The 14,071-nt window shown below is 44.1% G+C and overlaps 1 protein-coding gene across 1 annotated transcript in view; it reads right to left on the reverse strand.

The window, feature by feature from the left end:
- LOC141978405 (protein mono-ADP-ribosyltransferase PARP12-like) overlaps positions 1-14,071 on the reverse strand; it is a 36,050-nt gene continuing 21,979 nt past the window's right edge. Inside the window, exons 8-12 of the mRNA XM_074940473.1 lie at positions 10,866-10,962; positions 7,959-8,034; positions 5,603-5,733; positions 3,889-4,040; positions 1-2,572 (exon numbers count right to left, since the gene is read on the reverse strand). Of these exons, the coding sequence (XP_074796574.1) occupies positions 2,262-2,572; positions 3,889-4,040; positions 5,603-5,733; positions 7,959-8,034; positions 10,866-10,962 (767 nt within the window). The 3' untranslated portion in view covers positions 1-2,261. The remainder of the gene's footprint in view (positions 2,573-3,888; positions 4,041-5,602; positions 5,734-7,958; positions 8,035-10,865; positions 10,963-14,071) is intronic.

Raw genomic sequence — 14,071 nt, forward strand, 5'->3', positions numbered from 1 at the left:
AAAATATTTTAATTGGCATTAAAAAAAGAGGAGCCATGCATATTGCCACAGAAGGTAGCATACATACGGCTGGGAAGAAGAAGATTCAATTTCAAACATTAAAAACATCGAGAACAAGGGCTACCGATTGCTTCCAGTTAGACATTTGTTCCTCATAGGCACTTAGAATATATGACTAGCCAATACATTTATTGTAACTGAAAGACAGCTGCTGTAAGCCCACCATTCCCAGCCATTACAAAGGAGAGTGAGGATCCTGAGTAGTAGTCTCCTCTCTCCAAGCAATGCAAATGTTAAGCTTCAGTCACCAATATCATGATTGTAAATGAGAAGTATACAGCTGCTTACATTTCCAGGTACCAATAAAAGTCATATTATACCCTCCCCTACCAGGACAAACATGTACAGTCAGTGAAAGCTTTAGTGGTTCATCCAGAATTGTCACAGCTCTCTAGTTAACGCATTCATTTGTTAGTTGCAGCAGCGTCATTACATAACTAAGTAGCTCAGCTGTTCACAACAGGGCATTAGGCACTATAGTTTGTTTTGTGTACATACGGACAGTCTTATTGACGTTCAAGGATGGGCAACCTTTAATCAGTCCTTGCTACGCTTCCAGCTTTAGCACTTGCTTCCAATCTTTACCAGAAGATAGGTAGAGAAGTCAGAAGAGATCCATGCAGTGTAAGTAACTAGTGATAATCAGAGGCATTATTAGGATTTTGAAGTTTCTTCTGCTCTCCCATATTGCAGCAGGCTTTTGGACAGAGCTTTACCCTGCATATAAATACACCCTGGAAGGGAACATATTAAAAATCTAGGCTTAACTTTTCATTCACACGTTAGTTAACAGGTGGAAGGGGAAAGCCTCCCAGAAGCGAGGAAAGCTCAGAAGTGCAGTTCTATTCTGAAATGCAACTACTGTATGTGAAAAGGCACATTTACTCAGTCTATCTGTCCCTTGCCTCTATAAGAACTAGAAAGCTGATTTCAGTGTCAGAGTTTTGATTGCTTTTGACTCTTGTTAACATACAGGGATGAACAGAGCCAAGATAAATAGCGAACTAGATTCTATCCTTTCTGATACATCAACAAAATTGTTTTCTATATTCCAATTACAGGACCAATCACTTAAACCTGTGTAGCCCCCACAGAATATAGTGGGTTTGCACAGATGTCACTGAAGGCAAACGACATGACCTATGGAACCTTTATTACTGGCATTGATGGAGGAGGAAAGAGCCTCACTCAATGCTTAGATCCCCAAGTTGAGTTTGCAGGGCTGACAGCAAGGAAAAACAGCCTTGTGAAAACTCTTTTAACCTGGAGCTACAGAGACAATAAACATGATCCCCACACTGATTCTTAAAGAAGAATCATGCTTTTAAAAAAATGCGAATGTGTATCTATATACCACCTCTGACAACTAGGAACAGATAAGAGCAGAAAGCTGTAGCAGCCACATCTCTCACACCATGTCAGAAAAACATCAATCCTACAGGCCAGTCTAAAAGAGAAAAGCGTAAGAAAGAGAAGTTCTTAGATGTTTTGCCTGAAGTAGTTCTGCTGGAGAGGAGAAAGAACACACAGCAACTGCTCCGGTGTCCCATCTTACACACCTACGCTTGCCGCTGTTCCAACCAAATCACCACAAAGCCTGAGTCAAACTCATGTAACGTCACAGATTTAAAGCTTCCTGCGTTATTTTATTTGTAACCCACATTTGGGGCTTAGCAGGCCTGAGGTATGAGGAGGAGAAAGCCTTGGCAAGTAGAGGGATGTAGGTCACCCTGATGTGGTAGCAGTGATCCACAGGAGGGCCATGTGTGCAACAGTCCCCAGGGAACTATTACAAAAATTGCTTGCCCACAAGAAGCCTTGTGCAGATTCTGTCCTGGCAAACTAGTTTCACAGCTAACTTCACTAGGGGAGAACTAATGAAGACATAATTTCTTCTTTTTTTTTTAAGCATTTCATATGACATCGCAACCACCTGCTTTTCTATTACTTCATCTCACAGTGCAAGAATGATATGAACATCTACTGGATTTATTAAATCCCCCAGAATAGACTAACAGTGGGAAAAACAAGTTAGCCCCACTAGAGAAACTTAGGAATAAAAACTGGATTTTAGAAACTCATAAAAATACTATGTCTTTTCTAAAATTTCTTAAGATACTCAGCCCTGCTTACTGTTACAAGGAGAGGGTGGACAGGCTACACATGTAGAAAATGTACACAAAAAACTCTCCTCAGTTAAGTCAATTCCGAAAATAAGCAGCATGTGAAGCCATTGACAGAGCAGCTGCCACCGCCTGGTCCATGTATTCGATCAGATACTCAGGATAAATCTGATGTTTCTCAAAGATGACGAAGATAGACGGATTCGAAAGGCTATTCACGCAGCTGTCATAGAAATTGTTTCCGCTGTCCTTGGCGGGAGGACGAAGATAGGAAGAGCTACCAAGGGTAAAGTCCCCCACCAAGACCCGAGCCAGAAACATGGTCTTGATGTTTGAGGCCGTCTTGCTATAGTTATCGGAGTACGATGCATCCCTTGCAAAGTAGCTTCCTGCAGTAGACAAAGATCAAGTTGGTAAGATTGCTGGCTTCCTGGAATACACCGAGAAAAAAAACCCTAATCTTTACTGAGAGAATCAATCAGAAGCTGGTGAGAGATTTGTAAATAATTTCATGTGTGTTGGGCATCCTTTCCAGCATAATTTATCGTTAGGTATTACCACAATTTGATTTTTCACAAAACATGTTAGATATTACTAGTGGTTTTTTATTTTCTAATTTCTCTTTCTGAGAGTATGCTATTTGCCCCCACACCCATCCCACCACACACACACACAAAGCTTATAGTAACTTTTTGGAAGCTTGAAATTGAAGTATCTTTCCTTCCAAAATGTTCTAATCATCATAAGCAACCACTGGGTGAATAAACTCTGGAACGATAGATTAAATGTTTAAAAAATTAAAGCCCATTCTGTTTCACTTGATATGTGGATCCTTTGCTGTAAATAGGGCAGTGGCAGGTACTGTATCATTTTCCAGGGATGGAAGGAATACTGAAGCAGAGTGTAGTTTACTTGCATGGCATCAGAGACCAACTAAATACCACTTCCTCTTGGGGTTCAGAGAAGACAAGCCGCAGCTCCAGGGGGGAGGAACACAGACAGTCGTAAGGGGGCCAAGACTGGGGCCACAGCTGGGGGCAGGGCCAAGAGTGGCACCCCGGCTGGGGATGGCTGCCAGAGCCAGGAATAGAGCTGGCTGGCACTCCCTCCCTTCCCCCTGTGGGGGCTGGCCCACACCCAGATGCACCCCCCCAAACATTACTCCGCACCCCCGCTTGTGGGGCGCCCCCCCCAGTTTGCAGACCTCTGGTCTAGTCTGACCTCATGTATGACATAGGGCATAGAACTTCCCCACAATAATTCCTAAAGCAGATCTTTTAGAAAAAACACATCCAATCTTGATTTAAACATTGCCAGTGATGGAGACTCCATCAAACCCCTAGGGAAGTTGTTCCAATAATTAATGACGCTCACTGTTAAAAATTCATACCTTAAATTTGGGTGGGTGACATATGTTGACTGGAAGCATTCCTGTCCCCTCTTCTTTCCACACAAACAAGTGGGTTTACACTGCAGTGTGGAGCATATAGGCCAAGGTCTGTAGAAGTGCCTGAGCTCCTGCTGAGTGTGTTTGTTACACTGCCACATGAAGTGGTTAACATTAACACTACCCATTTAGGCATACAGGTAACACCTAGCTCAGGTGAATGCCTCTTCCCTCTGCCATTCTCCAGTTCAAACTACTGCTGGGCTAGAGAAAGTTCTCTCTAAATCAAGGTTAGCAGAGCACAAGCTCGAGAACTACCTTTGCCATAAGCTGTCCCATGAAGACCACAGATTCTCCAGTCAAAGTTCTGCTGGCAGATGGCATCAATATGCTTTTTACTGGTCCCATGAAATAAGAGTCTTTCACACACATCTTTTCCTCCATTAGTCTTCAGCATTTGCTCTTTCTGCCTGTAATAAAAAGCATCGTCAAAATTCCACAGTGCAGAGCCAGATTATTTTAGCCAAACAGGTTCCAATGAGGCAGGCACTTAGATTATTTGTGATGAGTGTTACAGAGGGCTCAGATTTTGCAAAATATTTTAATACTTTTTAAAAATTGAGTAATTGCACAAAAGTATGCTTTTAAAAAGGCCTGCTTTAAACAGAAACAGAAGCGAGATGCACCATGTACTCAAATATGCCTGTGTAAGAATTTATAAGGCTCTAACTGTAGCCAAGAATAGAAACATTAGTCTTCCTTCCCAGCTAGTTGGATAAATATCTTGGGGGGGTGGAGGGGGGGGTGGAATATCCCATGTACACCTTACTGACGGAAAGCCTAGTCAGAGGGGAGTTTGAAGTCATCCTGAACACTTGCAGAAATTCCCTAAACTAGAACTGTGGAAGTTCTGTATGACGGGGTGTACCAACCCTGCACTGGGCCAACTGGGACGGACCAATCACTGTGGGCCCAGGAGGCCACGCCCTCTTTCCCCTGCTGCACATGCTGCAAGTGGAAGAGCCAGATAACAGGAGGCAGCCCAGCTCAGTCAGCGCTGGCTGTGGAGGAAGAGGGAGGTATACTGCAGGCTCCTCCAGAGGGGCCAGTGACAGTCCAAGCTGCAGAGCCCATGGACCCAGATTATGCTGCGGGCAACTTGCCAACTGTGGAGGTTGATGGGGATGCCAAGCCGCTACCAGCTGAGGAGATGCCTGGGATGCAATTTGTGGTAGGAAGTGACCCAGGGGATGTAGTAGAAGCTGATGCCAAAACCCTTAGCGGGGAAGTCCCCAGCTTCATAGGGCCCTGGGTCAGAACCCGGTGGAGTGGGAGGGACTGAGTTCCCCTACCACGCCGCACAGACCAGTAGGCGTGGCTGCCGTTTGCTCTCGGTCCCAGTCCAGAGGCTCAGGGACTACGACTCTTTGTCCTGTCCCGCCCAGGGGCTGCAGGCTGATTGCTGTTCTGCCCTGCCCAGAGGGCCAGAATCCCAACTGCAACTGCCTGCCCCAGCCAGGAGTCTCACGGGCTACTGACTGTTTGCTCGCTCAGCCCTGCCCAGGGTCCAGAGCCCACCACACTGCAATTACTTTATCTAACAGGGAAGCCCGACAACTGGGTGATGGGGTGTACCAGCCCTGCCCTGGGCCAAAGGGGTGGCCCAGCTTGACAAATAGTGCCTCCCGTCACACTCCTGTCATCTGCACTTGCAGATCTCCTTCACTGGCTGCCAAACTTCAGTTCTTGTGAAATGCAACTCATGGGAGATAATGCCTCTCCCCATCTGCAAGCAGTATCTCAGGGAGATGGGCTACTCCCACAGAGGGCTCTGAATAGCCGCCATCTTGCCTGAGTTCTGCCTCAGCCAGCTGCAGATCTCAGCTAAGCAGTGGTCAAGCAAGTTCTAAAAAGCAGCTGTGCAGCAGTTTGCATGGCTGCATACTGGCTTCTCACACAGGACTCTGAACATAACCAACAGCAGCACGTACTAACACCATGAAAATATACTAGAGCAATGTTTTACACATACCACTGATACACTTTCCAAAGAGTCGGGTTCTGAATTCTCTGAATCTCTTGAATGACTGTTTTGGGCATTGTGCGCTGAAAGTCAGCCTGGACCTTCTTGTATTCGTCAGACGAGCTGAGAAGTTTGATCAGCTGTGAAAGAAAATATATATAAACCAATCTCCTATCTTTTACAGAGCCATCATAAACCACCACATTATTACTGCTCACGTCCTGAATGCGGGCCAGGGGAGAGTGGTTCCTGCTTGTATTTTACCTTAGAAACACCATGAAATCAGCTTGAGCCTTCCTACTTTTATTGGAAGATTTGTTGAGGGTTTGTTGAGTGGGGGAATATTGTGAGTTGAAGATTCAACAAAAAACTTTCTTTCTCCAATATGTCAATCACAGTAGCCAAATAGAGCTGGGGGAGGAGGAAGTCACAAAACATTTGTCAACATTTTTCCTTTTTTATTTCAAATTTTTGAAATGTGAAAAATTTCCCCCTACTCTACTGAATAGATGTTTAAAAGCAAGACAAAAACCCCTACACAATTTAAGAAACTACCTCCTCCTCTCCATTGCTTGGCTTCATAATCAGGAACAAAAAGCCCAACCTTCCCCCCCTCTTTAGATCATCTTTAATGTCCTGCCTTAGGAACAACGTGCCTATCATCGCCTGCCACTACACCCTACGGTGAAAACAAAATGCTGCACTCCCACCTGCTCCACCCAAGAGCAGAAGTAAAATAAGTTTGCCTCACCACCCACAGCTATCTTGTATTGCTGAATTTAGTGCCAGTGCCCAAGAATGCATGAGCCCTTGGACCACAACCAAACGGAAAAAGAAGACAGCAGAACCAAATAAAATAAAGGCACTGAAAAGCCTTGTGGGTCTGCCTCCCCTCTTTGATTGCGGGACGTTAACCAGCTGTTGTCTCTAGGTTAATATAGTCACTGCTTCCTGATTAGGCCAAAGCCCTGAGCAATAAGGGATGCACAAGTGAGCCCTTGCACGCCTATCGAGCCCCACTGACTTCAGCAAAGCTCTTGCAGGTACAAAGATCCACCTTCACCCATGTCAGTGTGATAGCAGGTACAAGATTGCAATTACTAATATAGTAAGTACATCATGTAAGGGATGGTCATCTACAAGGGAACATGCAACACTGAAATGAAGGTTGGTTACCTGTAACAGGAGCTCAAGATATGCAAGATAGCTCTGCATATTCACACACATGAAATAATGCACCACCACATGGTGCCTTGCAGTAGAACCTTCTTCTAGCAGCGTCAGCTAGAGCACTTTTACAGCATCCCCCATCAGTATCACGGACACCGAACCTTTGACTGATCCATCAGATTCAGACAGCTCTGATGAAAAGAAATCAGCACTGCTAACAGTGGCTGCTTTGCTCTTGTGCCTCATTTCCTTTGGTGTTACAACGGCTGTAATTGAAGGCACTGACGACTCCGGTTATGACAGACTGATGAAATTCATCTTCCTGGAACCGGTAGTGGACATTGAAGCCAACTCCATTCCTGCAGTTGCAGAGTTCTGAAACAGCTGGAAAGCAGTATGGCACGAGGTACGGAACTGGGAAGAGTAACCGAACTGTCGCTCATTCTTTCCATGAGAACTGGGGCAGTGGTATCCGACCATGTGACCCTCGGTCCAGCCCTATACAGCCTTACAGGAGCTGCAGGGACCAGCTACAACCCCAGAGGATGCGGCTTCTTGGAACCCTTCAGTCTTTTGCTGCTGGGAACCACGGGGGCCAAGACTAGCCTTATGGATCTCAGATTGGAGGGATTGGATCCAGAGGGTCTGGCCTTGAGGGCTCCTTTCAGGACAAGGAGGTGCAGGTGAATCTCCCTATCCTCGCATGCTCTGGGAGTTAAGATCCACCCAAAAGGTGAATGTTGTTCTTCTAGGCACCACACACGGTCATCAGACGCCATGAAGACAGCCAAGCAGGAAGCGCACCTCTTAAATCCCAGCTTCTTTTGTTTCCTCAATTCCACCATAACACAGAACCAAATAAGATCACTCACTAAACTGGCCACTAACACTAACTATCTAACACAACAGAAGCTTTGGTTCTAAAGAGGTTCACGTTGTCCAGGCCCGCAGTCGGAAGGAAATGAGGTGGTGAGGGCACTCTGCCCCTTATAAAGCCTCGCCCTCAGAATGTGGCAACGCCGAGGGGAGGGGCATGAGAACATTCTAGCTGATACCGCTAGAAGAAGCTCTATCAGAAATCACCATACAGTGATGCGATATCCCATAAGCGGGAATATGCCGAGTCTCTCGAAGAAGAGCCTACCTTTTAAGAAAGCTGTATGTGGTCAGACAGAAAAACTTAAGAGCTCCGTACCTGGTATCCCAATTCTGGTAAAGCTGATTTGTCCCAGTGAGCTGGAATGGATTCTTCCTGCGACTGCTCACCACCACTGTATGTTACAAGAGAGGAGTTGTTGTTTTTTAAAATCATATTTAAGAGTATTACATTAGAAAGAGTTTTGCCTAATTTAGAATAAATAAAAGGTAACCCAATATATCCAAACGTTTCAAAACGATCTTCAGTTCAGCATGCGTAACATATCCTGTCAAAAGTGTTCCAAACCTCATGTCAGTTAATTAGGAACGGAGGCCCCAAGTCATCAAAGCACTTTGGTACATATCTAACTTTAAGCATGAGAGGAGCCCTATTGATTTCAATGGGAACTATTTCCATGCTTAGAGTTGGGTATGCGCCTAAGTGCTTTGCTGAATTGGGGCCTGAGCACATAAAATGACAGAAAAGCACTCAGTATCAATTGTTGATATGAGTTGCATCACCAAACTGAGCTCAAACTACCAATAGTTCTGGTGTAGGTCATCAGTTCTCACACAAAGCCAATATTTAGGGGTTAAGTCTCTTTTGTTACCATTAAGCTCATTTTGCTTGGGCCTTCTGCAATTTTGAGTCCCAGTCTCCACTAGGTGAGAGTTTATGGTTTCCCTGCTACTGAGTATAAACAATCTGCCATTACACATCCAATTCCACCTGCCTGATCAGGACTCAACCATTTGGGGGAGGGATAGCTCAGTAGTTTGAGCATTGGCCTGCTAAACCCAGGGTTGTGAGTTCCGTCCTTGAGGTGGCCACTTGGGATCTGGGGCAAAAATTGGGGATTCGTCCTGCTTTGAGCAGAGGGTTGGACTAGATGACCTCCTGAGGTCCCTTCCAACTCTGGCATTCTATATATGATATTTCCAAAGATAACAGGTTAGAGATAGGGGTTTCATACTGATATCAGAGCATTATGTGAAGCGACTGAAATGCTGAGCATATAAGCTTTCCCCGACATGAACTCCTGTACTGCTTCAAAATACCAAAACGTTATTTTCTAGTCCCTAACAGCCACAATATCAAGTTTGTCTTTAAATCCTGCTTGAAGTTGATAGCAACAAAAGCATGATTGGGGCACCTATTATGTATGCATCACAGTGGTTAGGAAACATTTCAGCATCACAAATGCATTGTGCTTTAGTTCTCATTTAGAAAAAACTAAACCATGTATCACTATCATAAACTCATGTACCCAAAAGAATATGTTTAGCTAAGTTACTACACTATTTTACCTTAGGAGGTACAAATGCCCATCATCATTTTTGCACCAGGTGTTCCTAATCCTCCCAAATACTATACTTCATTATTTAAGCAATGACCATTCCAATTTGCTACATAAATTGTCAGTTACAAATTTATGGCATAAGACAAGCCAGCAACTTCAAAATGGTTAAGCAGAACCCACAACTGTTACTTATATTTTCATTAATGACCTATGCACAAAAAGCAGGCATGTGCCAATGTAATCTGCTGACAACAGAAAACTGGAGGCATTTTCAAACAGAGGAGGATCAAAATATTATACAAGAAGAATTGGATTACCGAGAGGACTGAAGTAATAGAAATTGGATGAAATTTAATGGTACAGCATGGAAGGTCATGCACTTAGGGACTAATAAGAATTTCTGCTATAAACTGGGGGCTCATCAGTTGGAAACGACAGAAAAGACAGATCCGGGTGTATTAGCTGATCCCAGGCCGACTATAAACCAGCAGTGTAATGCAGCTGTAAAAAAAAGTGAATGTGATCCTAGAATACATCAGACGAGGCATTTCCAGTAGGGATAGAGAAGTATTAATGCCATTGTACAAGGCACTAGTAAACTGGAATACTGTATACAATTCTGGTCACCCATGTCCACGAAAGATGAATTCAAACAGGATCAGGTATAAAACAGGGCTACTAGGGGAACAGAGAGCCTATCTTACAAACAGAACACTAAAAGAGCTTGGCTTGTTTAGACTAGCAAAACAAAGTCTGAAACTGTGTTAACCAACCAATTAGGTTTTAAATAAAAAAAAGTAGCCCTGGTGAAAAGGGATACTAAGCTTCCCATCAAGTCACTGACCTGAATCCTGCTGATGGGCTCTGCCCCTTCCTACCAGCTCCGTGTGGCCTATGCTTGCCAGATTATCAATTGACTCCAGCAATGAATGACTCTATTTAGAGTCTAACTAGAAGGCGTGAACAAAAAACCACCCACTCAACTGGATAATTATTTCCCCCCCATAGCCGTAGCTTTAAAACACTGCCATACTAGTTTTAGTTGGGACTGGACACAGATACTTAAGTAACAGTGAGAAAGGCTGTTTCTGTTACCAATGACTCAAAGGTTTATTTTGTGTGTTTTATAGGCACCAAGTACTATAGAGAGAGAGCGATATCTAAAGAAATGTGGGCTATTACATACAGAAATTAATCCTCGCTTACCTTCACATTTGTTGAATTCTATCTGAAATTGCTCTCAGTTTTCAGACACATTCCATCCTACCTCACTATTATTATAATTAACATTTATAGTGCAGTAGTGCCTAGATGTCTCAGACATTTCACGGCCCCATTGTGCCAGGTCCTTTACAGCCATATTCAACAAAAGACCCTGCCCCCAAAGAACTGACCTCTCTCCCATCTGCTTATGCAACCTTTTTCATCTTGATCCAGCCTCTTCTCAGTCAGGTAGGGTGTTCGGGACCCATGGGTACAGCCATATCTAAAACTCTTTCCACTTCACATACACTCCTCTCTTTCCCTCCAAGAGTATCAATTCCTCTTACAAATTGTCTTAAAAACACTCTTTTTACTTTTGCTTAGTACTCACACTCTCTCTGCAAGACACGGCATGAATACATACGTAGCCACCACCTCAGAGTAGAGTAGCTGTAGTTTACCTGGCTCTCCGTTTTTCCACATCTTGCAGGGAGATGAATTTGGGTCTCCTGCAAACCTCTCTCTGTGTCTTATAGCGAAGGTTTCTCTGATTCATGGCTGAAAACACAGCACAGACAGCAAATTTCTCTTTCAACAATCTTCACATTTGGGGCAAAATTCTCCATTAAGACACTCTGCCAAGACTGCCACCTAACGATGCCGATGTCCCGCTCTTACTACATGCAGCAAACTCCCATTTGCGTCACAGACTACAGGAGCCAACGTCTACCATGTAGATCAAATAGGAGAATTCTGACTCCAATTTTTTTTTTTAAATAGGTTTGCTCTGAAATCTAGAGGAAATGACAGATACTTCACTTCACTTTCTAGGGCTATGGAGAGAATGGATGTATCCTAGGTAGCAGTTGTGGAAGTGTCCCCACACTGTTCTGATCGTGTGCTTCAACCTTCACCTGGAAGAACCACCTCTATAGAATGGGTAGCTGCATTCTTCATCCTCAGGTTTCAGCCTCTCCCTAAACGCTGTCAACAAAGGCCACAACGTATGTGGACGCCTATCTCCCCTTACAGCTATACTTGGACCATTAACTCTTCAAATAGGCTACCAAACAGCCATCACAGGCCACCAACTTTCATTGACTGGCAACACATGGTAGCCTGGATTTGAACCAATGACCCAGGAATGAAAGACTTCACTACAGGGACTCTAACAGCATAGTTATGCTGGCACAACCCCACAGCTCAGATGGAAGGGGCTTTTCCCCCATTGCTGCAGGAACGTAACCTCCTTGAGTGACAGTAACATTCTTCTGTCAGTCTAGCTGCATCTACACTGGGGGTTAAGTCAGCACAGTTATGACTCTCAGGTATGTGGATTTTTCAGACCCTGAGCAATGCAGCTGCATTGACCTAAATTGTGTGCGTCTACAAGGCCTTTGTATCGCATTTACTGTCCCTAAACAAGACCCAAAAAAATCCAGTCTCCTAGATTTTTAAATAAAAATAAAAACGGAAACCTTATTTTTGGAAAACAAGCCAGAATGTTATACCATTCGGGCTGTCCAGGCAAAAATGTCTGTATTTGTTCACAAAAATAAAGAGCTGGATTGAAGGAACAACCCTCACTGGTTACTCGAGTATTTCTAAGGAACTGACCTACAATAGCTTAATTTCTTGCAGAGGTAACTGGCTTTCATCTGATGCTCTTAGCACACTAAAAATACACAGATATGGCCTCTACAAGCTAAGTAACTTGCTCATGATACTTGGAAGAATGAGGATGCTTTCTAATAAATGGTCTTAAAGGAAAACTGCACCCATTCTGCATCATGCTTACCAACAATAAAGTGACTTTTTAAAAGGGTGGTCATAGTTCCCAATTTTTTATTCTATTTCTTTCTTTCTTTATTTATTTATTTAAAGTAGAAAGTTTCAGTTGCGTTTCCCATCCTGATCAAACTTTTATTTTTTGGCTGGCAGTTCTCAGCCTCCACTTCCTGAATGAAGAAGTGTCTAATGATGCAAGACCCAGAACTAGCAAAGCTTTATGACAACACTGCAAATTCCCTCCCCACACCTTTGGAGTGCAGGAGACAATCCAGGAAGAGAAAGGAGGTATGTCAGGGAAGAGGTAATGCGGCTGTGGAATTTTTAATCCAGCAATTCTGCTCACCACATTAGCAGAGGGACACAAATTAGAACAGGCCGGAGGTCTACCCTAGACCATGCCTGGGGCCAAACCAAGCTCTGGCTGTCCCTAATACAGGGAGCTGTAAGTCACCTCCCCTTTGTCCACATGCTGGTCCAGGGCCAACACAGTGATAAACTTTCCTTCTGGTGCCTGCATAAGGATACATGGTTTTCCAGAGTCATCCTCTTATCCAGGGCTTGTACGCTACCTGACCATGTACTGCAACTGTTGTCAAGTCATACCAGCAAATGGATACTATCATCCCCAACCAGATTTTAAAAAGGGATGGGGTCTCTCTTTCCCTGAAAGAGAGAGAGAGAGAAAGAGGCTCTGCAGGGAAAACCCCTAGAATTGCTAAGCTTGGGGAGCAACCTCAGAGTGAAGTTTACATTGTATTAAGTTACCAGAAAGTAGTTTAGGTAGGAGTTTTATACTCTCTTCAGAGCAGGATGGGAACTCCATGCTACTTACAGGTGTATAGACTGAGTTCCAGCATAACTTCCAGTAGGAAGTTCATGTTTCCCTTTTGCCTCTTTTTCTGGGTAGAAGACAACAGTAGCAGAGAGTCAAGCATACACTAGTACTAGCGAGTCTGAGTGGAGCCAGATGACCAGTCCAGGTGGTTTGTGCTTCTCCAAGTGTATGGATAGCAGGTCTGGGGAAGAGGTGAGAAGGGGAGTAAATTCTCATAAGAGGGGATAATTAGTGGTCTTAGCTTCAAGTTTGAGTATCTGGTCACCTTGGAAGCACTGCTTTAAGTCCTGACATGGTTAACCCACTACTTCATCCTTCCCAGGCAGACAGAGCCATGGTCTGGCCACTCTGCTTGCTAGCAACCTACACTCCAGCTCTTCTGGATTACAGAGCAGCCCGTAGGTGGCTGTGGGAAAGCTACTTTAAGTTAGAGTAGGCCTTAAGACTGCTCTAATTTATACTGGATGTCATGCTAGCCTCTGGAACAGGCCAGAATCAGCATGAAGCCGGGGCTTCTGTCCTTTGCCCTGCAAGAGAGAGATTCAGGTGTATAAAACTTCACACCTGAAACTAGATTCCCGGAGAAAGCAGCAGAGGGGGAAGTTTATTATTTGTGGCAATGGTTCCACAATAACCTCCTGGTAAAACACTAAGTAATGACTGTCTGGACTCTATGCCAAACCTATCTTCAACTAGGAAATGGATGCATGATTTAAAACAAAAACAAAAAAACAATCATCTTAGTTTAAGCCCAATTCTGGGGGGTGGCTGGCTGGCTCTAAAAGGACATTTGTGGCATTAACAGAGAAAGAGCCACATGGAAGAGATTAAGAAGTGCCCAGCCTGCCTAATAGTGATTTAACAGCGGTGGGAGCAATATGTAAATAATGTTTAAGATTTACAAACTAAAAAAAGCAAAGGCTTTCTTCTCCTTAAACCAGTAGTGAGAGAACCTGGAAACGGATTTGCAGTCTATTCCTTAGGGCTCATTACTTTCCATAACCAGAATGAGAAATCCATGAGAAAAGACTAAGCTAGTTT

This window comes from Natator depressus, chromosome 1 (genome assembly GCF_965152275.1).
Source record: "Natator depressus isolate rNatDep1 chromosome 1, rNatDep2.hap1, whole genome shotgun sequence".
NCBI classification, from domain to species: domain Eukaryota; kingdom Metazoa; phylum Chordata; order Testudines; family Cheloniidae; genus Natator; species Natator depressus.